Consider the following 27528-nt stretch of genomic DNA (forward strand, 5'->3'; position numbering starts at 1 on the left):
CCACCACCAAAACAAATTCAAGTTTAATTAACTCAACTGGAAATATACGTTCAGGTTTTTTTAAAACTTCAGGGTCTCAGAATCTGATAGCAATATAACAACAGAGTAAACAAAGGAAGCAAGATTGGTATCTGGATTTGTGTGTCACAGATGTACTTGCTTTCACACACTGTTCAGAACTGTATATAAGCACGTAACTGCCCAAATTATTGCCCCTCAGAAGTGACAGGAGAACACGCATGACTCCACAGAAACTCTGAAGATGTTTTATATTCTGCTGACATTTTCTATTTTAAATCTCCAAATTGGCCCGTTATCATTTACAAGAAACACTCTCTCTGACAGGACACTATACTGTCACTATATGTTTATTAATATTTCACTAAGTGGAAATATATCAGTTGAAATTTTTCAGTATTTCAGAGTGCTTTCAGTATCATCTTATATGGTCAAGGTGTTACACGTTATCTCTTACATATGTAGCAAGATACTCAAGACAACGACAAGTATTAAATAGGTTGTCTTTGTGTGTGTGTTGTTTTTGTTTTTTTTTAAAGAGGACACCAACTAAAGCTGTGACTGGAGAAATACGAAGGTAAGGAGGTATGCATTGTTAAAAAATGACTATGTGACAAAAAGAACCCTCCATGGGCGATACATGAGATTTTATTTTTAGACTGCGTATCTTCTCACAGGAAACAGTATGTTAGACTAACCTGATCTCCTTTTATGACAAGGCGACCCACTAGTGGATGAGAGGAAGGCTGTGAATGTTGTTTACCTGGACTTTAGTAAAGCCTTTGACACCATTTCCCACAGCATTCTTCTGGAGAAACTGGCAGCTCATGGCTTGGACAGGTATACCCTTCACTGAGAAAAAAAAATGTCTGGATGGCCAGGCCCAAAGCGTTGTGGTGAATGGATTTAAATCCAGTTGGTGGCCAGTCACACGTGGTATCCCCCAGAGCTCAGTACGGGCACCACTGGTGAGGCAACACCTTGAATACTGTGTTCAGTTTTGGGTCCCTCACTACAAGAAAGACATTGAGGTGCTGAAGCGTGTCCAAAGAAGGGCAGCAAAGCTGGTGGAGGGTCTTATAAGGAGCAGCTGAGGGAACTGAGGTTGTTTAGCCTGGAGAAAAGGAGGCTGAGGGAAGACCTTATCACTCTCTACAACTGCCTGAAAGGAGGTTGTAGCAAGGTGCATGTCAATCTCTTTTCCCAAGTAACAAGAGAAAGGATGAGAGGAAATGGCATCAATTTGCACCAGAGGCGGTTTGGATTGAATATTAGGACAAATTTCTTCACTGTAAGGATTGTCAAGCATTGGAACAGGCTGCCCAGGGAAGAGGTTGAGTCACCAGCCATGGAGGTATTTAAAAGACATGTAGATGTAGTGCTTAGAGACATGGTTTAGTGGTGGACCCGTCAGTGTTAGGTTTACAGCTGGACTCAATGATCTTACAGGTCTTTTCCAACCTAAATGGTTCTATGATTCTATTGTATGATTAGCAATATCGTGTCTATCCTTGGCTACTCTGTGTGGAACTCTACACCTAGAAAGAAAGTAATACCTGTAACCAGAAGAAGGCACAGACCATCTCCCTAACTATTTCTAAAGACAAGAAAATGGAACAAGGAGCTAATGAAGCTACAACACTAATTCATTTAGAAATTCTGCAGTATTAAGAGTACAGGAACAAGGACAGTGAATCAGGAATCAACTTTCCTTGTGTACTGTTCTTGAAGGGAACATCTCCTACAAGCTGCCAGCAAAGATTTCACTAAACCTCTTGTCATGAGAATGATCCGTTCAGTTTTCCTTTTGTCTCTACTTATCACAGACTACACCACTGGCTGGTCATAATACCTACCTATTTTACAGTTAAATATGTTATTCTTTTCTTGACAAGGGTTCATGGAAAAGTATGTTTCACTTTGTATGTCCTGAATATCACCACAGAGGACGTAGAAGACACACCCTCAGACCTTCCTTATGACAAGCACAGTCCCAGGTTTGTCCATACAGTTTCAGCTTTTCAGAGCATCTCTAACTCACCTGCTGGCACACCCACAATATTTTTTTCACACTTCTAATCAAAACTTTTGCTTAATGTTTATAACCCAAACCCATTTGTCCAAGCTGGATTTCAAAACCAGGTTTAGTATATCTGCATTTATCTAGGACAAACAGTGAAGCAGAAGGAAGTTTTGGCAGAGGGCAGATTTTCCCCCTTTGTGGTATTCATTTCAGGTGGCAAGATCAATGTAATGACAAGTAACCAGAGTAAGGGAGAATGGACAGGTGGACACAAGACTATTTTGTTTTCTTTTAGCGTTAAGGTGCCTGTTAATGCCACCTGTCGAACACTACAAGCCAGCCTTATTCACAACTTCAAGTTACTTGAAGAAAAAAACCTCTGGTATAAGGCATAAATGTTACTGGTAAAAACTTAAGGTCGTGGCACCAGTGCTCTTTAAAGACAGGGGAGAATAAATATGGAGTTCAAAAAACATGAAAAGATAAGGAACAAATCACTGGACAGAAAACAGATTGCAGGATAAAAAAGAGTTTCAGGAAAAAAGGCAAAAGCTAAAAGATGACTGGATTAACATGAGAGGTGTGGGAATAAGGAAAGAGACTGAAGTCAAAAAAAAGCAAGCAAAATCAAAGGAGAGGAAGGACCTGAATGGAAACTATTATTATGGAGGACTAGACAGAGACAGGAAGTAACAGGGAGAAAAGCAGAACAAAAATAACTTTAACTTTTGAACTTTACAAGAAAGTCTGATGCTAGACTACTACGTAATAAAAAAATAAAATTTTCAACTAAAATTTCAGACAATTAATAATGCAGGAGTATGAATGTCTGGAAGGAGAAAAACAGTCTGCTTTTAGCTGCATCAAAAAAATCAAGTACAATAAAACTATTAAAGTACAAAAAAAGTACAGTAACATACTTTAACAGACAAAATTCTTACTATTCTGTTGCACGTTGCTGCATTTGTATTTCTGCAATAAAACTGCAATTGTGGGACCATGAAATTAGCTTACAAGAGGTTTGATACTACTAATAATAATGAATCAATGAATTTTCACCATTTTTGTGGTCACATGTAAATTACATTTACGCCACTGACTCCCAAAAAAACAGTAACAAGCAAGAAATTTTCCTATATAACCAGTAAAATTCAAGCTTGTAGCTAGTCTGCCTTCCAAGTGCTAGACTTCTCTGTTGCTGGCTGCAAAGGCAACAGTTGTAGGAAAGTGCCAAAGGATAAGCAGAGGAAAAGTGATTAAGTTCCTAAAAACTGACAGTTGCTCTCTGTGCAGGTTATTGTAAGTGCAGAGAACATGACCAAAAACTGCACATAAAAGTGCTGCTGCTATAATCTATCACTTTTATGTCTTCCCCTCACAGCAATCTAACTGCCTAGCTTCATGTTTGTACAGTACATAATGTCACTTAGAAAGAATAAATGTGGAAGTAAATTAAAAAAGGAAGGTTAATCAGACTGACCTTTAAACCTCTTGAATCTGCTCTACTTAGTACTAGTATATTAAAATAGAGTTGCATCATTTCTTGGGAGGATACTAACGCTGACATATCATCAATATTTAAACAACTAACATGAAGCAAACAAATGAAAAAAATCAGCCTGAACTGTGCTGTTCAACCAAATTTGTCACTGATAACCAAATACTTACAATCATCAGGCAAAACTTCCTTGAACTGCTCAAAATATGAATTCAACCGCACCAAGCTTTCCATGTTAATTACTTCTTGCAGTGAGGTGTCTCCAAACCTTTGAAGTGTGAAGAAGGGAACAGTTAAGCCCAAGGTAAAAAGTTTCTCTTCTTTGAAAAACTGCACTTGGCCATATGATCACCAGAAAACAGTTTAAAGATTCATCCCATGAAATTCCTAACCATTCAAATTAAGAATAAAGTGTAACAGAGAAGTGTTGTAGTGATTCATTACAGAAAACAGAAAATATATGAGCATGAGGGGAAAAGTGGGGAGGAAGGTGAAAGAAAAATCTTGTAGAAAATAGTATTTAAAATTCTTTGGCTTTTGTATCTCTCCTTCAATATTAAATACTCATCTGGTAAACCATTTTGACAAAATTCAAATTTTTAATAATGGATTCACTAGTTTCGTTCATAAGCTAATAATAACCTAGTATCAGTAGACAGGATTGAGAACTTTGGCTTCAGGTATGTAAATAAGAAATACGGATCTAGGAGTAATAAACCATGAATATAATAAATATTGTCAACAATGCCATGATTCATCTCATTTAACTATGTAGATACATAGATACACACACAGTGTTGACATCTGTAATGGTGCTAATCACCTTGGGTTCCCTTTATAGGCAACAAAGGACAACAGTAACTGCTGGAATGCCTTTGTCAGACTTTTTCTAGTTGTCCACCGTCATTACTACACACTCCACCCTGGTACCAAGGCTGCTGTCACAACATGCATGTGCCTGATTTCACTGAAGTTCTCCCTTAGAGCAGCACTCTGTCTATGTATTCTTTACAGGATATGGTCATAACACAGGGAAGCTCTGGTGGCCCATCCAAAACTGACGAGTTTCCCTAGCAAACATAATTATGTTTCTCAGCTTTACAAGAACAGTGTTGCATTACGTAAGTGCTGCAAAGCTATGTTAAAACAGAGGTCCATCTAGCCCATTATCCTGGTTTTTGTCAGTGGTCAGAAGACAGAGTCTAGGGGAGAGTGCAAAACTAAGAGGGCAAACACACAACAATACTCAGAATGATCTCTGAGCTTCTAGTGATCTGTCACTCACAGACATCTCAAGTCACAAGCAGTAGCTCTGTGTTAAATAGCCCATCTCAGAGAATCACAGATCAACTAGGTTGGAAAGGACCTCGAAGATCATCTAGTCCAACCGTTAACCTAGCACTGACAGTTCCCAACTACAGCATATCCCTCAGCGCTAAGTCAACCCAACTCTTAAACACCTCCAGGGATGGGGGCTCCAGCACCTCCCTGGGCAGCCCATTTCCTCTTCTGCAAATTCATTTCTGAGCCGTATAAACCTGCACTAGACTCAAACGCATGAGGTAAGGAGCTCCACAGCTATGGGCCATATAAAGCAGGACCTCCTTCTGTTTGTTTTGCATTTGACAGCTTCATTTAGTATTCCCCTGTTCATGTATTGGAGAAACTGAATCACTGTTAGTAATACAACAGTGCAGCTCCATAGAGACATGCTTCCATCAGAATGGGAGATTGCTGAACTGCCATTAAGGTTGAGCATGCATGACCGAATACATACTTCTCTGCTAGGGTTTGCTGCTCATTGATTCCCACATTGAAAAGAACAGGCTGAACCCTCAGTAACATGCCACTTTGAATCTCTCGCGGCAACAAATCAAACAAGGCGCTTGGCAAAGGGATCCTCACATTAAATCCATCACTGTAAATAAATAAACAGCTATTAGACAAAGATCAAAAAAATATATTCCAAGAATGTGTTATTTATGTAAAGAGGGGTAACATCTAGAACATAACACGACTCAAAACTGAGGTCTTAAGGAACTGCCACAGCTTGCTCCCAATCAGAAAAGCTCGATTTCAGTTCAAAAACAAATCTTGAGCAACCTACAATGTTGATGTTATATCTTCACGGACATTTCAATCAGATATGCCGACTTCCTGACAAAAGCTGATTTTGCTCTGCTCATTAATACTGAAGTTCTCATACAACTAGGGTAGAAAAAGCCAAATTTTGGTATGTCCCCACCTCATCAAGAGTAAAGTATATTTTCTTTTAAAGTGATAAAGGCTAGTGATGCTACATAAAAGGATACATAGAAGGATAGAGACAATGATAGTAGTGACCCAAGCATAAACTGAAGGGGAAACTAAGAAAAGCACTGTTTACAGGACTCAGACCTACAAGCTGTTTCTGCAGCACAACAGGCTACCTTGGGTCAGCTGAGCTCCAGCTAAGAGCACTGCATATGCTTTATCTCATGGCAAATGTGAGGTAACGACTTATCCCATAACCTCAGTGCAGACTAAGGTATGTCATATTACCCTGTTGGAACTGCCAAGACACAAATTGCTGTGGTTTGTGTGCTGTGTGTTAGCCTATCAGCAGCAGTACTTTGGTATTACGTCCAAGTCTTTATAGTGCAGAACTCTCAAGTACAGCATATACTCTCTAGTATAGCAAACGAGCTCTGAGTATATACTAAGGTAATTAAAATTGGCCTGTTCCACATTTACACTGGATGGACACACAAAGCCTATACTATGCCTGAAAGCAAAAAGATATTTTCACCTCTAAATGTAAAGCTTCCAGTAGTTTGCACCAAAATAAATATGCATGATTTCTTTCTTCTCTTTCTTCAGTAAAATCTAGGCAGCCAAATAATAAGTAACACTATCAGACCTGAAACTAATGAAGAGTGGTTTCCTCCTGATTAGTGCCCTATAGCTAATAGTTTCAACTAAAAATTGTCTTTGAAAGGAATTTTCTGTTAGCTATCAGCCATTTCCACAGGTCTCAGGAATTTCCTTAACACACATGATTGTTCTGCAGCCTTCCTTCAGTCGGGGCACTTTTCATTGCATGTGAACCCTAACAAAGTTCCTCTAAATGTTTTTATCTTTGAGAATTCTAGCTCTTCTTCAGATGTAGACAAAGCTGGTCAAAGCTCCAGTGACGCTTGGTACAGCACACTGTAACCAAATAAGCCTTATTTCCCTCAGAAATCAGATTAAAAACTAAAATATTCTAAAGAGTCTGAAATACAGAAACATTAAAAAAATCAATGAGGCTTCTGTCCTTCCACAGTTTCATTGCCACCTGTGAACTGGCTCCCTCTGGGCAAGAACTCCGTTGCAGGGGGCCCATCAGTCCCATGTCAGAAACCAGGGCAAGGCCAGCTGATAAGCAGGCTGCAGCATTCAAGCTGAAGTCTGACTGCTATAAATCATAATAACGCTGTAACAGATCACTCCCACTCCACTTTACCTGAGGATGTGAATGTTTGTTACTTCAGACTTTTAAAACAAAAATTGCTTTTGAGCTCAAACTTGAAAATATCTCCTTTCAGACAACTAGTCAGAATGAGCAGCAGTCTGGTGTTTCACAAGCATTTGTAAGTTAAAGCCAGCTTGGGCCTGATAGTTTGAAATTGATCATAAATAGGCCTCACCTCAGCTGCAGCCCTGATTCACGTTCCATGTCCCATTGTGCTAATGGTGGCCCATTACTCAGTGGCATGCAGTAAAGCATTGACCAACCGATCAACAGCAGGGAATTTCAGACACCGAGATCAGACTGAAAAGTCAGTCTGAAATTTAAAAACAGCACAAATGCTTAAGAAAAGATTGAATACTTCTGGCTTATGACTGTGGAAGGCTACGTCAAGATGACATTTATCCATAAAACAATACTGCATGGTTTGAGCCTTGCCATATATCCCTTTTCAGCTTAGCTCCCTGTAAAATGAAACATCGATAAAAATGTTTAAGTCCATTTCAAAACATTTCTTTGAAGTTCTGAGGAGAAAAGCAGCACAGTACAAAAGCACATAATTAATTTCAAGTACAGTATCACTACTTCTCCCATCTGCACTCCCACCCCACTTCCTGCTCCCTCTCTCCCCACTTTACCGATTTCCAGTAATGACTGGCAGCATGTCTGTAGATGTGTTTGATGTGGCCTGAGTTACTTTAAAGGTTACATTCCTCAAGTCCATGATTCCCAAACTCATGTCCTCCAGCATTGCCAACTCCTCACCTAAGTCAAGGAGGAAAAAATGAACCATAATCATTACTTGTTATGTACAACTTCCCTTTATCAATTTGATGACAACTGTAGGTCACTGCTCTCATAAAGGAGTTCTATGGTTGAAGAGGCTCAGGAGCCCAGGCCTTCACCTTGACCTACAGACAATGTCATGATTGACTTTATGAGTTTAGCAAATACGGAAAACACCAATTATATAGCACAGCTCAGATTACTGTTCTTCAAGCAGATTACATGCTGATTTTACAATTTAGATGATGCTACTAAGTACTTCTCAGCACTGTCATGATAATCTTTGTCTTGGAAAAGTGTGTTGGAAAAGTTACAAGGTATTTCGGATTTGTTCAGTAAAGCATTCCCTAACTGGCATCCAGATGGCTGTTCAGACACAGCAGTGAAACACTTTTGAGTGAAGTACTTTCCCTTTTTGTATCCTCTCTTCAATCTCACTTCATACTTTAGGATTACAGGAGGTCAAGACAATTCAAAAAGTGTATTTTGGGCACAGTTTCTTCCAGTTTACCAGAATCTTAATTCCATTTATTTTTTGAAAAAACAATCACTATGATTTTTTTTTTTTAAACCTTTGACATTGTATTGTAAGGCAAGTACACTTTATCTTTCAAAAGTAATTCATTTAAATGCCAAGAAATTCAGAGTTGGTAGCTAATTAAGTACTTCAGATATAATCTGGTTTTGCATTTCAGTTTTCAAAATAATTTTGCATCTGAGCTGCAGATTGCCCTAACACTCACGTTCTGCTGCAGCCAAACTGAAGCAGAATTTGCTGACTCAACAGCTAATACCACCCAATGGCCCTGTGTTTTTACCATAAGTGCTCAGCAGGCTCTCAAACTGTGCCAGCAAGCCAATGGTGTAGAGTTGTCTTAGAAATCCATCATCATGCAGGCAGTTCCTCAGCTTGATAATGAAACCACAAATGAGAGCTGTCAGCTGTGGGAAAGAAAACAAGAGTGAAATGAGTCAAGACAAAAAGGGCTCCTCAGCCCCAAACGGAAACAGTATCACATATAAGAGGTGTCATAAAATCTGTAAGACTGATGCTCTTTTCCCTTAGATGTCACTCTTCTTTTCCTTGCAGCTGAAGAGACACAACCAACCAACCAAACCCCAAAACATTCATAAAATCAGATTTAGGGCACACTGTCTTCATTTTGCAAGCTCTCCCAAAATGAGACTGCTGTTGAACTCACATCTATTTGTTTTCTGGACAAAAACACTTGTATTAGGGCCTACAACTTAGGAATTACAAGAGTCTCCTTGGAGAACTGTTTGTTACATATGAAAAAGCAACACAGCTAGTTCCAGACCACGAATTTTGACAGTATGAATAAATTATTTTTTTTTTTAAAAATAAGACCTTTTGAGAAAGCTTAAAAATTAATTATCTCTTTGCATTATGCAAAGATTCAAACACTAGTGTTATGTGATATTGAGGACAAGGTCCTGAAGACCTAGTACTAAGATCAGTACTAGTCTTAATTCGCTGTCAACAAAGGAATTTCCTGAGTGATTGCCATATGCTAGGAACACAGGTGTATGACTTTTGTTACAAAAATAAACAGAAGGGATTAAAGTTCAGTTTATGATAGGTAAACATGTTCAAAACACCGAGTTTAAAAATTATCTGCAATATGAAGTGAGTTTTGTATCAAAAAATTCCCTCAATTTATGAGATATTACATTTTGGGACAATAGCCCTACCAAACAACATCCAAGAGGTAAGTTGTTTGAAATAAATGAATGAGATACTGATTTCATGGGGAAGTAGACACACCACAGAAGTGTGGTGGGCAGAAGAAATGTAGAAGATTTTTTAGTACAGACATCTGCTAGTCAGTGGCTGACACAAAAGACCCCAGCAGGCCCTGAAACAGAGCTTCTAGTTAAAAAAACAGCACTCATTTCTCTCCCTGTAGCTGTACTTTTCTCCTTAGGTAACCACAGGTCCTGCTGGTTTTCTTCATACAGAAAACAACAAAAGGTAACTGAGGGAGTACCCTTACTGCTCATGTTGGTTCTTCCCTCTTTTTCACATCTTACTTCTGGTTTTAGTTTGGTGGCATTGGAAGGCAATGGTTGTTTCTGTAGAAACTAGTTCTGGAATATATTTTTTCTAAAATAGTGAATGTCCAACGGACACTTATGTTATATATTGTCAAATGCATGTAAGTGACCAGTAAGGACAGGATAGCACAATCTGCAGGAAGAGATCACGGTGTTAAACCCAAGAGTGGAACAGATCTGAAAAATTCTGAAAAGAGTAATCTTTTCAGAAATTCATATGAAATTCAGTAATTTCATATAAACCCCACCACACGTCAGAGTGCAATCAAATCATTCATATTCACTTGCTTACAGTTTGGCAGAAGACGACATCCCTGCGATACTGAAGGCTCAGGCAGAGCCCTATTGTTGGGGCGCTGTCCTGCATTAATAAAAAGACCATGGCTTTCTTTGCCTTGTCACTCATCATGGCTACGCAGTCTGTGAGTGTTGTCAGCAAGGGATAAAGAGCTTCGCTCCATTCACCTGGTTAAAAGAAGAAAAAATCAGCAGCACTGTAAGTACTTTATTTGAAACAAACAAACACACATTAAGAAGAAACTTCCTGTTGCAAGTCAAAGGTATTGATAATTCACATTTGGGACTTGTTTTATTTTGGCTGGCTAGTTAATCCCTACTTGTTACTAATTAAGTAACCTTACAGAGTGGTTATCACATGAGGAAAATATGGTGAATTTTACTCTGTAAGGCTGTTATGACTTTCCTGACCATGTAACAGCACCCAGATTTGGGCCCACAGAATAGGCTACACAATAGCTGATTTGGAAAGCATAACAGAAACATGAATATCTGTATACATACGTGTATATAACTGCATCTGCATGTTCAAACACACCCTTTCACAGCGCATAAACGGACAGACAATATGGAGTCCATCGTATAACAGAAATAGTGAACATCTGCTTAGCCATTTCTGTCAATGAGATTTCTCCTAAATATCTTGCCTTTGGATCTTTTGTGGACTCATAGGTGTATCATTCACCTGCCTCACCACCTTATTGACACGTTGCACCTTGGTGAGGTACAATGATTCTTACTTCTCATTTGTAGCACAGGAATAATGTAGAGAGGTGAAAATATCATGAAGGTAAGTGTCCTCTGTCTGCTGTGTGATTTTGAAGGCTTAGAGCTAGCTAACAAGAAACATTTAGTGATTTAGATGGGAGCTGGCCAGATCCTTGGAATTAGTTCAGTTCCACTGAAATACACAAGATACTTCACAGAGGAACTTTGTTCGAGGTCCTACACAGGAAGCACAGAAATGAAACTGGGTTGCCAAAATCCTATTTTAGTACCCCAAACATTGGGCCTTCCTTCTCCTTAAGAAAATGCTCTGCCTTAAAATGTCCCACAAGCTCAGTTTCCTTTCTTTCCTTCTTTCATCTTTTGTCTTAACCACCAATTTTAAAAACCCATTTCCTTGACTGTTATTAAAAATTATTCAGATGTTATACCAAAATCCATTCTCTCTACAATATAAAAAGAAAATAGAACAGTGCTTTGGTTTGCCCTCCTTAACGTAAGGTAGAAACAGAAGAACACTTCTCTTTTTAAAATGAAGGACAGTGTGTTTTATTTTTAAAAAGCACTGGAGCTCACAAACAGAACACACACAACCCTCAGCCCGGCTGGCTATAGGAACAAGGCAACATACAGATCAGGACCTGCATGAATAGGGCACTTCAAGCCCCTGAAAGGAAGCTGTTTGGGATTTTGACTCAAAGGCAGAACTAAGAGCTACTAATAATAATGTACGTTTCTTTGATAGCCAGCCAAAGAGAGGAACTATGGAAGTCTGCTAACAGAAACATAACTGACAAGATTAACAGAACTGTCCTTTTTACTTTTGTTCTATGTGGTAGATAGATAACCTCATAAACTACACAAAGGAGAAGTTGTTTGGCTCTGTTCCATTGCCATTAAAAAAATCAGGAAACCTCAAAAGAACAGGCTAGGAATTACAGCTTGTCTTTTGTATTCCATTAAGTATTTTTCTCTCAAAATAAATTAGATGCTATAACACGGCCCCGTGAATACCTGAAAAGCAAAACAGATGATACTGTTTCTCTTACTGCATTTAAGAGCTTTTATATAAAAAAATGAGAATGACAGAAAGAATTGACAGATTGTATGGCGTTTGTGTGGCAAGGTTTTGGTAGCAGGGGGCTACAGGGGTGGCTTCTGTGAGAAGCTGCTAGAAGCTTCCCCTGTGTCCGACAGAGCCAATGCCAGCTGGATCCAAGACACTAGCCAAGGCCGAGCCCATCAGTGACGGTGGTAGCACCTCTGGGATAATGTATTTAAGAAGAGGGGAACAAAAAAACCTGTATAATTGCAGTCAGCAGAAAGGAGTGAGAATATGTGAGAGAAACAACGCTGCAGACACCAAGATCAGTGAAGAAGGAGGGGGAGGACGTGTTCCAGGCACTGGAGCAGAGATTCCCCTGCAGCCCGTGGTGAAGACCCTGGTGAGGCAGGCTGTGTCCCTGCAGCCCGTGGTGAGAGGGCAGGCTGTGCCTCTGCAGTCCATGGAGGTCCACAGCGGAGCAGATCTCCATCTGCAGCCTGTGGAGGACCCCACGCAAGAACAGGTGGATGCCTGAAGAAGGCTGTGACCCCATGGATGCCCACACTGGAGCAGGTTTGCTGGCAGGACTTGTGTCCCTGTGGGGGACCCACACTGGAGCAGTCTGTTCCTGAAGGGCTGCACCCCATGGAAGGGACCCACGCTGGAGCAGCTTGTGACAAACTTCAGCCTGTGGGAAGGACTCATGTTGGAGAAGTTCATGGAGGACTGTCTCCTGTGGGAGTGACCCCACTCAGGAGCAGGGGGAGAATGTGAGGGGTCGTCCCTCTGAGGAGGAAGGATCAGCAGAGACAATGGGTGATGAACTGATTGCAACTCCCATTCCCTGTCTCTCTGCATCACTCAGGGGGAGGAAGTTAAGAAACTGTGAGTGAAGTTGAGCCCAGGAAGAAAGGAGGGGTGGGGGAAAGATGTTCTAAGATTTAGTTTTTATTTCCAATTACCCTTCTCTGATTTAATTGGTAATAAATTAAACTAATTTCCCGAAGTCAAGTCTGTTTTGCCTGTGACAGTAATTGGTGAGTGATCTCTCTTATCTCTGTTCTTATCTTGACCCACGAGCTCTTCATTGTATTTTCTCTCCTCCCATCCAGCTGAGGAGCAGAGGATAGAGTCGCTTAGGTGGGCACCTGGCATCCAGCCAGTGTCAGCCCACCACAAAGATCTTCCAGTATATCATCATCCCATTGCTTGGATATACGTACATGTATATAGTTATTAACTTAGTGGAGATTTAAAATTGTGGTGTGTCTGGCAGCACTTCATTTGAAAGACATGTTTATCTGTGACAATCACAAAACACAATGGTGGTATACCAGCCTGCCCAAAGATAAAGCAAGCGTTAGATGTCTTTTTCTCCCAACACTCACATGCAATCAGTGGCTCATCCAGGGTAATGAGCAAAAATCCTCTGTACTGTGTATTCTCCTAGTTTAAAAATTTGGGCCATGAAGAAACAAACCCTTGTCAGTTTGAAAAATTCTAAATGCTTTTTGCTACCTATTTCACAGAGGTGTCACCTGTGTTCTTTTAATTTTTTAGTCAACGGTAGTTGCTATTAACAGTAAATAAAAGGAATTGCACTCCCAGGCTCAAATCAGTCTGGAACACAGCAGCATTTAAATAAATGTAGAAGGACTAATTGTTCAACTTTTACCTAGATTTTCCCGTCCTTCTGTTTCCCCCTCGTTAGTTTTCCTAACAGAACTTTATTACTGAAAGTACATTTTCTATCAAATCAATCAATGGGACCTTCAAACACCATGAGGCACTAATTCTAATGTGGACCCTATTCTGAGTTTTGATCTTATGTTCTAGGAGATGACCAGAACATTTTGAAACGATTACAGACTCCACTGGACAAATTCATGGGTAGGATGATTTGGCATAGGGCCTGAAACAATGGAGATGCAACAAGTTGTTACAGATTTACAACAGCTGGAGATCTAGTCCAAGCTAGCTGTTGGTATGTCTGGGACACAAATCCTGCTTTTTCATCAGAGGTTTCTAGTTCATGTTAGAAGTTATTCCATGTAAAAACCCAGCACTGTACAAACTGGCAGCGTGCCTGGCATTTGCTTTAGGTGCTTTATATTGTACAGCAAGAAGCAAATCCTGTAGTCTCCACTCAGACAGCTACAACTGAATTCTGGCTGGCAAATAAGGGCCAGACTTGGCCCCATGTCCTGGTTTTGTCTGAAATAGAGTTAATTTTCTTCCTAGTAGCTGGTACAGTGCTGTATTTTAGATTTAAGGTGAGAATAATGTTGCTAACACACTGATGCCTTAGTTGTTGCTAAGTAGTGCTTATCCTAAGTTAAGGACTTTCAATTTCCCATGCTCTACCAGCAAGGAGGTGCACAAGAAGCTGGGGGGAGCCTGGCCAGGACAGCTGACCTGAACTAGCCAAAGGGATATTCCATACCATAGGACTTCATGTTCAGTACACAAACCGTGGCTTGGGGCAGATCACTGCTCCATCATTTGTCAGTGCGTGGTGAGCAATTGCATTGTGCATCACTTGTCTTGGGTTTTATTTATCTTTGTTGTATTATTTTTCATTAATATTATTATAAAATTACTATATTTTAGTTTCTTTTAGTTATTAAATTGTTCTTATCTCAACCCATGAGTTTTACTTTTTTTCCAGTTCTCCTCCCCATCCCGCTGGGAGTGGGGAAGAGTGAGCTGTGTGGTGCTTAGGTGCTGGCTGGGGTTAAACTACGACACCCCATAAGTCTTTACTATTTTTCTTATGACTGCTGCTGACCAACCTTAACGTACACTTTGAAATGTGGCATTTGGGAAAAAAAAATAAAAGAAGAGAAGAGAGAGATGCTGGGAAGGCCTGTGAGTTCACATAGTGGACCTTCTCTGACTCTACATTATACAGACTATCTTATAAAAAAAAAGTCTTGTTATGAGAACCTAATACATAAGGCCTATATAAATCAAGGATGTAATGACAAGTGGGAAAGGTTTTTGCTCCCCCCCCCAAGAGTCTCTCTTCTTCAGAGCAATATTATAAAATAACTGTCTTCCAGAGCTCTGAAAAAGATATTCTAAGTCTCTTCATATTAAAAAACCTCTAGCATCCATAAATTAAAAGTACTGGGCACCTGCAGTTGCCCTTGGTTTAGGTCAGGGTTGCAAGGACTCACAATCTCTAAAAAAGATTTATTAAAAAAGTGGCAGCTGCTTAGCCCTGATCTAGCAAAGTATAATGAGCAACACACTTAAGCACACAGTCATGTCACGTTTGGCTTCAGCGGGAAGTAAGTATTAAGTGCTCCACCACACTGCAGCTTCAGTCACTTAAGTTTAAGGTGCAGTTTTGTGTATATCTGGGTACCCAGTTGGGGTAACCTGACTGCTTGTAATTTCTCCTATCTAAAAAATAAATGAATAGCATTCACTTATGCACCACATTCATATTTTGCAAAAACTAAAGGGATGTTCCACTAAAAACTTGTGGAGTCTCTTATTGATTAAAATCACTTTCTTAGTGACAGAAGAAAAGAGGGTGGACAGCTGGGAAGAACATTAATATACTTAGTGAAGACGAAAATCATACCTGCACTGGGACTTTATTTCTCATTAGTTTCACTAAACCCAGGAGCCCATGCTGTAACAGTTCGAAGACTGAACCTTCACTGAACTCAGATTAAACTGCTCTCAAATGGGAGAAATTACAGCCATCTAGTTGGGAGAGAGCAGTATTACAGAGGCATATTGTTCAGACCTTGCAGTAGATGCAAGTGTGTGGAAATACAAGGACAGAGGAAAGGCTAACAGTGGGATGAAAGTCTCAAATTCTGTACTGTGAAACATCAGATTTACAATGTCCAACAGTGCTTGGTTTGTAGTCACAACAGATTTTCCATCAGCCTTGCTGACTGCTCTGTGTTCTGCTCAAGTTCTCATTCAGAAAGGCCAGCTCAACAGTACATATGAAAGGGCATGTCTGAAAAGTCAGACTCTCACAGACTTCAATGACATTTGGAACAGAACTCAAATCATTGTCACCTACAACCAGCTGCTAAAACGCATCAACTGGAGAAACCAAAGAGACCATGAACAAGTGCTCTCCCATACCTGGACATGAGACATTACCAGATACCCCCTTCCACTATTATTTAGGAAATAGTAACTTCTCAATATGCTTAGGTAACTCACGTGATATTGCAGAGCATTACCATTTCAAAATGGTCAATCTTAACAGCAAGGTTGTTCAGTTGTTAATTATGAACAAACCCCCTGCAATTTTCAGAAGAAGCAGAAGCCATGAATGCACATACCTGGACCAGATTCTTCCGGAGTGGGGCTGCAATCTGCACAGAAATGGAGGGGCAACATGCATGATTAAGGAGCAGCAACATAGTCTAAATATAAGCAACTCAAACGCTCAATGCCAGGGTTCTCAAACACTTTCACCGAAGGAATTGGAGCTCAACAGAGATACTCCTTTGCCTGCAGGTACTGAGGGCATGGGCTGTCTCCTCCACTCCACTGTTCCTGATCAGAGGAACACCTAGATGGGGACTTGGAGGAAAGCCAGTACCTGCTAGCTCAGGGGCTCTGTGTGGATTGTCAGCAAGTGCACTGTCAATTCCCAGCAATTCACAGGGCACAATTTGAGAACCACTGGTTTAATGCAATTATAAAATAAGCTTGCAGTAAGGCTGCTAAACAGAATAGCAAAAGACTAGCAGTAAGTTCAATGCACTTAACAGAAAATAACATTAAGGCACCCACAACACAAAAGTAATAAAGAAACAGTACTTTGCTATCTTAGAAATTTATGTTATACAATTTCTGAGTTAATATACAATCTAATGCTTGTGTAACTAAGGGCTGAAGCCTCACCAGTGAAGCCTATGAGTGTTCCACACTCACTTCAGTGGGAGGAACAAGCTGTCAGATGAAAATACACTACAGTGCAATGCAAATAGTAAAAAAATAATATACACCCTGTTATAGCAAGTCTTGCATTAATGAAAAGTAGTTTATTAAGCTAATAGGATTTAAACTTCTGTTGTTTATACCTAGACTCACTAGTAAAGGGATTATGAATATGAAAATAACAACAGAAAATACCAAATTCAATTGTATGCATTAGGACAATTAGCTGGTCTAGACAATCCCAGATAAAAACCCCTCAGTAAATTAAAATTCATCACGTTCATTAAAGAAGCTATATGCCCCCATGCAATTTTAATGAATACCCAAGCCTATACCAAAAATAAATTTTCAAATAATTTCTTAAGTCTCCCTTCTACTATTTCAGGTAGTATTTTCTTTCACAAAAATTAATTTCTAGAGAGATCCTCTAAAGTCCTTCAATGACATTCTACTGCCTTTCTCTTGCCAATTCTGGAATTATCTTGGTTTGCTGGTTCTTACATGGCTTTCAAGAAAATTTCTGGCTGCCTCTCTGCTCAGTGTCATTTATTAAAAACTCAAGAGTTACTAACAGAAAAAGTGTTAGTTCTTTGAATCCACGTCAAGGAAAAAACTTTAAAATGTTTTGATTCTGAACTTAGAGAGAGGATCTTCTTTGTCCCTCAATTATTCCCATGATCAGTTATGGAAAGTGACAGTGAAAGAGAATTCATCGAATAGTTTGGGTTGGAAGGGACCTTTAAAGCTCATCCCACCCTGGAGTGAGCAGGGACATCTTCAACTAGACCAGGTTGCTCAAAGCCCTGTCCAGCCTGACCTTGAATCTTTCCAGGGATGGGACATCTACCATCTCTCTGGGCAACCTGTTCCAGTGTTTCACCACCTGCATTGTAAAAAACATCTTTCTTTTATCTAGTCTACCTTCCTTTAAAATCATTTAACAGGCTGGGTTTGGTGTGGAGTAAGGGGAAGTAACTCAATGGAAAATTCCCAGTGATTTCTGTAAGACCAGATTTCTTCATAGTAATGAACCTGTTACTCTGTCAAAATACTGATCACTAATTAGGAACTACATCTGATAGGAATGTGATCAAGTACTCAGCTTGCCCTGGCTTACAATAAACTTCCCAAGTGCAATTCAAACTGCTCATTAAGATCTATAATGTTTGCACCAGATACCTAAGAAACAGGATTTTCTCTAAGTTAAATTCATCCCACATTGGCTGACTTCAGATCTAGCCCTTAGACTCAGGCTGCACTAGAAAATGGCAGCAAGCCCCTTAGCTTTAAAGCTTGCTGCCTTTCTTGTTTAATGTTTCTGTCTCGGGTTCTGAAGATTAAATGGAAAGATTTTTTTCCTATTTTGGAGGAACAGCAGGGAAAGGTTACAGAAACTCCTGGCACAAACAAAACCTTTGGTAGGTAAGTGCAGCTAATTCCATTTTTATATGGCATGAGTGTCAAGATCCAGAGTAGATTTAAAAGACCGACTGAAAATTAAAGAAAATTATTGTAAGATGCTTTCAGCATCAAATTGTCTTGGGAAGAGCTTCTGGTATCACCCAGCACAAATTGTTCCTATTTTTTTTCAAAATTAAAAGTTCACAACTTTTAATCACTGATATGAAGGTGCATTGAATCTTACTGATAAAACTTTCATGTAAATACATGTAAAACTTCACATAAACTAGATAGCAAATAAAAACATTTAAAGGTATCAAACTGGTAGAAGAAATTAAGTCAAAGATTAATAGTGAACACGTTCTGAAACAAGAACCAACTCTCCTCTTCCCTTATAATACACAAAAAAGTCAGTCTGATCTAGAAAAACATGGTCATTTAAGATACTAAGCAAAACATATGTAACATTTACAAAGCTATACAAAAATATTTATTTTAATACAAAGGCATTTACTTTAACTTCCTTCTTGCTTTTTTTTTTCTGAGGTACTGCCTTCCACTGCAACATTAACAATGGAATGGACATGAAGTCACAGATGCACATAAAGGACAAAGGCCCATCAAATGATAAGACAGAACACGAAGAAGGAAATGAAAACACAGATCAATCTTTCTATAGCTTAACTTGGCACACCTGCTTTATTAAGTGGCCAAATCATAGTAACCACATGTAAAGAATGTGAGAATAAGCCAAACAAGTACATATGTAAATGAAATAATTCTGAAATTTAATGCATAGTTACAAAACTGTCAACCTAAGCTGATAAGGATATCTCTTCATTCACACACTCGTGGCATTATGCTGGACTCAATCCAGCACTGATGTTACCTCAAATTTTGATAGGATTATTCCACTGAGAGCTTGCACTGCCAATTCCTACCTTTCTCAGCACCACAGTTTTTGACAATTTGGGTTAAAATTTGCTTTAAACTCCAGTAGGTTCATCCAAGTTCAGCTCTGTCTAATAGGACTGCTTGGCTCCACTCCTATGTTCTGGCAGCCCAGCTGGGACCATTAGTGTTGCTGTACTGCCTGGACTTCTCTCAAGTTTTATTTATCTTTTATAGAGGTTCACTGTAATAAGCTTTGATTGCTGCAAAGAAGCTGAAGCCAACAGTAAAGCTACCAGAGGTGGTATGTGACATATGCTAACCAGTTTTACCAGCTTAAAACACCCAGTGTGAAAACCAAATGCCATGTCATCAATGGATTTGGCACTGATTTCAGTGGGATAGGGATTTCAAAATAAGTAATGGGCTTAGCAGCTCCCCGTACACCACCAGCCCTTTCTGCCTGACATCAGTGCTTAACACCACCACTAAACTAAAAACACATGGGAAGATATAACAGAGGCTTAGGAATGATGCCAGCACACAGCAAGAGAGCAGCAGCAAGAAGCAGTGTCTGGCATACGCACTTGTCTTTCTGAGAGAATGGCATGCACAGGATGGTGTGGATGAAGGTGGTGGTGAGGATGATGAAGATGGTGAGGATGATGAGGTCTCATTTAAATCTTCTGGATTTATCCAGTAGGCACGAGTGTCCCGATTACCTTTCTTACTAGTACAGCTGATGTCGCACTGGAAAACATCTTCACAGCTATCACTTTGCAAGCGCTCCTTCTGGAGAAGTTTGTCCACTCTCTGTATAATACACTCCAGACTTTTGTCAACATTCAACCAAACTTTCTCCTTAAAAAAAAAATTTCTTTCTCAATTTAAAAAGAAAAAAGACCTTGGATAACAAATCTCTTGGCAATATTTTCTCCTGTGATTCTAGTCAGAACTCCTCTGCAAAGTCTCCTCTGGGCTATTGTTTTTATATTTGTGCACATACAAATTCTGTATATGTAAATCATGTATACCAGCATGTCAACTATATGTAGCAACATGACTTGTGTGGTAAATTGCAAAGCTTTTTTCTAAGTAAATTTGCTGAACCATTTAAAGTACTTCTATTTCAATTTCTAGTTGGCACTATTATTTATTCTTGAAAATCATGTCTGACATAATAATTGGATAAAATCACACATCTTTTTTTTCTATATAAATCAGCGAATAACAGATAAAATTACTGTATTGTATTACTATCTAAATAACTGAATTTGCTTTATTCGTATCTCATTACTGTGTGTTTGACTCTGTCAAAGTATGCCAAAACAATGAAAACTAGCAAGGATCCAGTTCCAAAATTAATTGTATCTCATTTCAAAATTGATATTTCACAATATTAATAATTGTTTTAATTGCTCTTGACTATTTTTGAGATTTAATTAACTTCTGTTTATATTACACAGTGACAGAATTTACACAGCCCAATTCTCATTTCAGTTGGCAGCATGGTAGGGAAAACCATTCAAATAGTTTGTGCAAAAAGTTTTAAAATGCTGTTCCTAATCAAAATGGAGATGAACTGCAAGTTCTAAATATTTAGATGAAAATAAAAATAGGAAGGCTGAATTGTATCGCTAATATGCACAAAATATGCTTTATTTTGGAGAAGTGTAAAAGCCCTTTGTACTACAGTCAGTTTTTCACTTTGTTTACTTTCCCTTGGAACTGACTTCAGAAAAGCCATATATCCACTATAATGATTTCCACTGTTTCAGAGATCCAGAAATATGTATTAAAGCTGTTTGTATCCCCATGTCAAGGAGTACTGAGCATAGGATAAAGGGAACATCCTTGCTAGATGACCAATACCTCAAAAATACTCATCCTATGGATATCTGGTGATATAGTCACAGAGCTTATAAACAAAAGAACACAGTAAAAAAAAATAAACTAGAAAGAAGAAAATATTCATCATTCCACTAAGCAAACGTACCCATTCCTCTTCATGCCAATCCACCTGCAGAGAAGATCGGCTATTTCTTCCTGTCCACCTGGCAACAAGTGTATCTTGATCATTCCTCAGCATCACTTGCTCCCCTTCTCCAGAAGTTGGAGATGCTTTTGATGCTATATAGTCTGGCCTTGCAGCATTCAGTCCATGGATTGAATTTGCCAACAGCTTGCAATCACAGACTGTGACAAGTTGCCTGGTCTAAAAAGTAATAAATCCCCCACATTTTAACAACTTTACACAAGTTATACCATAATCTTTCACAGAAATTAAAAAGAGTAACTAGTATTCTGTAAAAGAAACTAACTGTTGTTTAGGAGTCTCTAAGGTGCCTTCGAAATAATTTTACAGAACGGCCTTAAAAAGCAATATAGTATACCAAAACACAAATGATACGTTTCCAAAGTTTGTACTACTATATTAGCCTCGCAATTGTTGAAAATTTCACTAATAAATGTGCAATTCACCTTTATTTGCACTTCACTGTCCATTTGATGAAAACATGTAACAACGTGCAGACATTTTTATACCCCACACAATAGTTGCCACAACAGAGACCATGCTTAACCTCCACCATCTTGTCTGAAATCATAACAAGACTTAAAGAGGAGGGCTGAAGATATAACTCATTAATCAATGCAACTTGTTTCCTGTCTTATTTAGTGGTGTTGTATTAAAGGATTTCTATAAGTGATGTGAATATGAAAAGTATCTGGCCTGCGTGTCTGTTAAGAAATGAAAGAGACAAACAAGCCCTTACTGTGTTATATATACACGTTGTCCAGCTATAGAAAATCCCACAGATCAGCTATACACACACTGTACTCATTTAGAGTGAACGTTACAGTAGGGTCACATTGGTTTTTGCGCTCTACAAAGCTGTATGCATACCCCCTCCACTGGGACAATTTATGGCAAGCTGACTGGCCATTACTGCCATTTACAACCTTCAGATCTGCTTCAGGGCCAGAAGAGGTCAGTAAAACTGTATTTCGTTTTTTGTCCTTGTAAATAAGATTGTGTGCAGCTGTGGGTCCAGTCTGGCTTCTGTTAGTACCCACCAAGAAGTAAGTGATTCACATCACTAGAATTCAAGTAAAGGCTGTGTTACCATTATTTCTTATTTTGTCAGTGGAAAAATACAGAATTGTTTCATTAACTTTTTTGCCCAGATGCTGCTGCTTGACAGATGACTCAGAGGAACATTAAAATAAAACAGGCAGTTATGGAGAAAAGGGTATAAAAGAAAGTGAAGAATGCACACTTCTGGAATACGATGAATGAACAGAGGAACCAGAGGACATTGCTCTCCACTGCACTCTCAAGAGGAGGTAAAAGCACGAGTGTGCAAAGTAGGAGAAAACCTAAATAAAACCCAGCAAATTTTAAAGGCTGGTCTGATTTTGCTTTTTCTTTAGGACTGCACACATTACAATATACTACTGAACAAGGCAAATAGATGTTTCAAGAAAACTTACTAAAGATAGAGACAGAGAAAAAAAATACACTGTGCTTCAGCATAGAAATGCTTTATTCTCCTACCTTGTCTGCTAGGATGGCAAGTGTTCTTTCAAGGCCATTAGCTGATCTATCCTTGGCAGCTCTTGAGAGCCGTTCCGCATAATAACTGACTTGCGTTTTCAGGGTGTTGATTTGTGCAATAATTTCCTTCGCTCTAACAATGTCCTGTGGGATGTATATTATAGACTGGGAACTTGTTGAAGTGCTGAAAAAGAAAAGACTGGTTTTAGGGGAAAAATTAATCAAGCGGTACACGTATTACAGTGGCATGCTGGGGAATTAATGGCAGACAACAAAAATTTACCTAAGCTAGCAATCAACAGTGAAAGGCCAGTGGGCAATTGCACAGCAGGAACATGATCCTAGAGCCTTCTCTGCCTTTACTGAAGGCATTCAGATGCAGATTTACTAATCCCAAGGGACTGTGGGTAGAGCTGGTATACCAGAGGGACAGTTTTGCCGAGGAGGAGAACGTGAGTGATAGATTTTGCCATCAGATACAGAACCACTGTTTGCAGAGACAGCTTTCCCCACTCTCCCTCTCCTTACGACACAGACACTTAGTTGAGGCCTGGTTTACAAACCTGTTTTATCACAACAGCTACTAGCACAATGAAAAGAAAATCTGCACTCCTCCTAACAAAGAAATGCCACCCAGATTCATAATGCAAACACTATGGTATTAACAAAAAAATCCTTCTGCTAGTATATCCTTTCCTCTATTGCAGGCCTGATGCAAGTCACACCAGCAAAAGCAATCTCACGATACATAAATGGCAAAGTTTATCTCCAGGCTAATCCAAGGACTTGGTCCCTGGTGTAGCTTCTGTTAGGACACGCTTACTGTAGTAAACTAGGAACACGATACAACTCTCCCTATTATAAACTCAGCTGTAACAATATAAAGCAATACCAAATTTTGACTTTTTCTAAATAGTAAAGGAAGCAAACTACACCAATAAAACTTATCTTTATATTGGGAATACTGCAGCTCCACTAAAACTGCTTACTTGGCAGTGGAGGAAAATAATTTATGTCCCCTAAGTTTAGATGTCTACAGAAGTTGCTTATCCAGTCCAAGACAGATGCTTGGACTCCCTCTGTAACTGCTGGAGAGAGAACAGCACTTCTAAAGGCTGATTTAATCCTACCTGAGAAAAGCCGTTCACAAAAGCTGCCTTTTAGTTGAGAAAATTACTTTAAGCTGAAATTGTGCTCTTGGTTAACTATGGAGCCTACCCACCACTACTCCCTTTTCCAGGTAATACACTGGTTTTTAACTCACAGCAGCAGAGCTATACAAGGATGAGGCCTTTACATCAGCTGCAGTTGTGACAAAGCATGATTCCCATTCATGACATAGCATCAATCATGAGGTGACACCAACTGTATATTATCTTAATTTTAGTCATTTTTGCCAGTCATGAATGGCTTCAGCATAGTAACAGCACAGAAGGACCTAATGTTTGCACCGATCTCAGCACTGTTCAAGGGAGACAGCTTCGCTGAGAGACTTCAAGGAGAGGAGTTTCTCTTCCAGGCATGGTTACCTCAGATCTATGACCTCTGAGGAGTGTGAATTCCTCTGCTACCCCTAAAGCAATGGTGCTAATTTCCGCAGTGTGTCTGTGAGGTAAGACGAGGGTTGCATGGGGCACACTTTAAAATTATTGCCACAAATACCAGTTCTTGTCCCTTAACTCATATTAAGGCAAGGGGCGGGGGGGGGGGAGCTTAATCCCAGTATCTGTCTGAGCTCCATTACAAGAAAAGGTGAGGGATTTGTTTTCAAAGGATAAAAGGCACAAGGGATTCTTAAAAGAGTTTTCTTATTTTTGTCCCTCTGGTCACCCACCTGAGTGGAGCAGAGAACAACCATTCCCCAGTACTGCTATGCCATACAGCAAATTAATCTCAGCTTTTAGGGCTTTCCTCTCAGCTTTTAGGACTTTCCCTGCACGATTTGTGCTGTCTACTGACGGGTGATCTTTGTGACAATTCCTCTGAGCAATTTCTTTCCACGACAGTGTGGTTAACATGCATAAAGACATATTTGGCAGGAAAGGCCATGCAGCATATTGAGATCTGATTTAGAACTATTACATTTTTAATGACAAACATTTGCTGGGATGATCAGGGGGAAAAATTTATGGTGTAAAGTTCACATATATTTACTTTCCAACCTGCAAATGCTTTTTTAAATGAACAGCTCTCATTGCACTGTATCAGCAAACCGTAACACAGTCTTAAACTCACTGACTTAGGAGTTCAGCCTATGAGTAATTTAGAGCAGAACTTCTGTGCTGCTGAACAATCAAGCAATGTTTCCTTTTCATAGCACTGAACACCACAACATGAAGAAAAATAAACAAAAGTTAAGTGCAGATGTTTAAATGAAGACATGGGTTATAAAAATATAAACCATGCCCAATCTATCACCATAAAGATTGAAAAATATGTAGAGTTATCTTAATTATCTTCCACCTCTGGCAGAAAGTTTCTCTCTCCAGGCAGTTTTCACTGGAAGTAACAGAGAAAAAGGTAGAAAATTCTTGTGTTCTGATCTTCAGCTTTCTAATGTCTTATGATCAGAGAAAGCCAGGAAGCTAGCTGTTCATTACAAACAAACATTGCAGATGAAATGAAATTCATTCACACATCATGTTCTACAAAGCAGATACAATTACTTAGAGCACAATTAGGGATGCCATGATGCATGACATTAAAAAGCCCTGCACACTTTAAAACACACCAGATCTTTGCCAAAGAAAAGAAAGAAAAGAAAAATAAAACAATCCAAAGAACAGAAACCCTCTCTACAGAACTCTCAGAAGCAGAAAACTCACCAACACTCCTCATAACTGCTAAAAAAACAAAAAACCAAAATAAAATTAGCAGATTGTTAGAAAATACCAAAAGCAGAAAACAAAACAAAGGATGTTTGGGGAAATAACTTGAGTCATCTTTTCAACAAGGCGGGTACATAACAATTGAACTTGTAAGCAAAAAAACACAGATTGCCAGATGCCTGTGTGTTGTTCTGGGGAAATGTGGATGCACCAAGAACAGTGAAAAGAGAAGGAACTGAATGATAACTATGTAATACAATGACACTGAGAAGATGGATCTCAGTTCTACTATACTAGCTTTTATGGTAACAAAGAAGTACTTAAAAGGAAAGTTATCCTTCAAATGTTGAACCTGCAGTTTTTATGGATACAGAAGAAACAGTTCTGTAAAGCTTAGAGGAAAAGTACTGGATAGAAACTAAGCTCTCCAATCAGCTTAATTACTGGGTAAGGTGGGAAAAAAAAAAAAGAAAAAAAGACATGGGAACTTAGATATTGCTTAGATATATTCAGCAGCTAAACTGACAGAAGGAGGTTATTTCAGACAGCAACAGTGGTATCAAAAGAACAGGAAGGGTGAGCCTAGCATACCAGTGTTTCTAGGTTTACAGTTTCCTCTAGTTCCATCTGAGTGCACTCAAAGTCAGGAATAATTAGAGTAGACATATTTTTGCACCCATCTTCTTATCAGTACATATCTAACTGATGTTCACAGGATGCTGCTATTCACTTCTCCACTGCCAAAATTAATTCTGCAGTTGGCAGAGCCTGTTCCCCACATCACTCTGTCCTCTCAGCAGCTCCAAATCCTACAAATCCTTTCTTTGAAAGGGCATTATCAAGGTCGTCTTTTGCCTAGCTACAATGACTCCTTGTCCTGCTGCTCTCATTGTTCCTTAAATTCTCCATACAATAGCAAAAGTAATGCAAACCCAGACAACATTATCTCTTCCTTGGGAGCTGGAGGGGGTGCCATGCAGGTCCTTCCCTTTAGCATATGGGACTTTCCCAATTTCTGCCCCTTTCGCTATTACCTATGGTTTGCACTTCCAGAGAGGTCACTAGACAATCCATGAAAACAGGGCTGTGGAGGCCAAGTAGACTGTGGGGATCTGCCTGTAGAGCAGAGTGAGGCCAGATCCAGAAGCCTAATCTGTGCATAAACCTTAAGGCAATGCAAAAAAGCCTCCAACAATAGTCCCAAAATTAAACCCAAGTTGTCAGTAAGGAATTGGCCTATCAGGCACAGCTGTTCTGTACTAAAAAGAGTTCAGCAACAGGACCTTGAAGCTATGAGACTGGTAAAAGTCTCCTGAAAAATACAGGTTGAAAGCATGATGTAGTGCAGCTGAGGAGGTTCTACAGACTAATTATCTAATACACAAGTAGGCAGACCCCAAACCCAGCACCTAAAATAGTTAAGCTAAATGAACCAACAAGAATTAAGGAAAATCAAAGATTTCACTCTTAACAACTATTAGAAAGGGCCCATCAGTAAAGAAACTGTTTTGTCTCTCCTTTGGAAAAAAAACATGGAATAATCTTCACACTGTATAGCAGAACTATGGAATGAAGTGCAACAAAAACATAGAATGAGGTGATCTTCCAAATCACTGAGAATGGACCAGGAGAAAAAGGCACAATAACAGCTAACACAACATTTCTACTTACTGTTTCTTTGCCTCTTCAAATTTATGCAGCTTTTTCCGCAAGCCACCTGACTTAAAGCCTTGACAATGAGCTGCTGGTGCTCCTATGGTGACTATGTCGTAGTTCTGATCTGAGATGGACAAAAAGGACTTACAAATGAAAGCTTGACATCTTTAATGTGAAAAAAACAATTGTGGAAATTAAAAAACTACTCTGAAAGTGATTTTTTAAAAACTTTGTGACAGTGTTTTGAAGGACATGCAAAACTGAATTGCTTTAGAGGCCCTTAAAATCCATCAAATACTTCTGAGGTAGAAGAATCA

At 39.3% G+C, this 27528-nt stretch overlaps 1 protein-coding gene across 10 annotated transcripts in view; it reads right to left on the bottom strand.

Moving 5' to 3' along the window:
* The window catches only part of INPP4A (inositol polyphosphate-4-phosphatase type I A), a 95092-nt gene that overhangs the window by 10960 nt on the left and 56604 nt on the right, over positions 1–27528 (bottom strand). For 3 of the 10 annotated variants that reach the window (XM_074908461.1, XM_074908477.1, XM_074908516.1), the window contains 11 exons: positions 27227–27335; positions 25553–25570; positions 22728–22911; positions 21168–21386; positions 19759–20032; positions 16276–16308; positions 10184–10356; positions 8634–8757; positions 7668–7794; positions 5317–5457; positions 3710–3807 (listed from right to left, as the gene is read on the bottom strand). In XM_074908461.1, the coding sequence (XP_074764562.1) occupies positions 3710–3807; positions 5317–5457; positions 7668–7794; positions 8634–8757; positions 10184–10356; positions 16276–16308; positions 19759–20032; positions 21168–21386; positions 22728–22911; positions 25553–25570; positions 27227–27335 (1500 nt within the window). The remainder of the gene's footprint in view (positions 1–3709; positions 3808–5316; positions 5458–7667; positions 7795–8633; positions 8758–10183; positions 10357–16275; positions 16309–19758; positions 20033–21167; positions 21387–22727; positions 22912–25552; positions 25571–27226; positions 27336–27528) is intronic. The other 7 variants (XM_074908499.1, XM_074908492.1, XM_074908484.1 and 4 more) reach the window with 5 other exon arrangements.

Source organism: Athene noctua, chromosome 1 (genome assembly GCF_965140245.1).
Source record: "Athene noctua chromosome 1, bAthNoc1.hap1.1, whole genome shotgun sequence".
Lineage (NCBI taxonomy): Eukaryota > Metazoa > Chordata > Aves > Strigiformes > Strigidae > Athene > Athene noctua.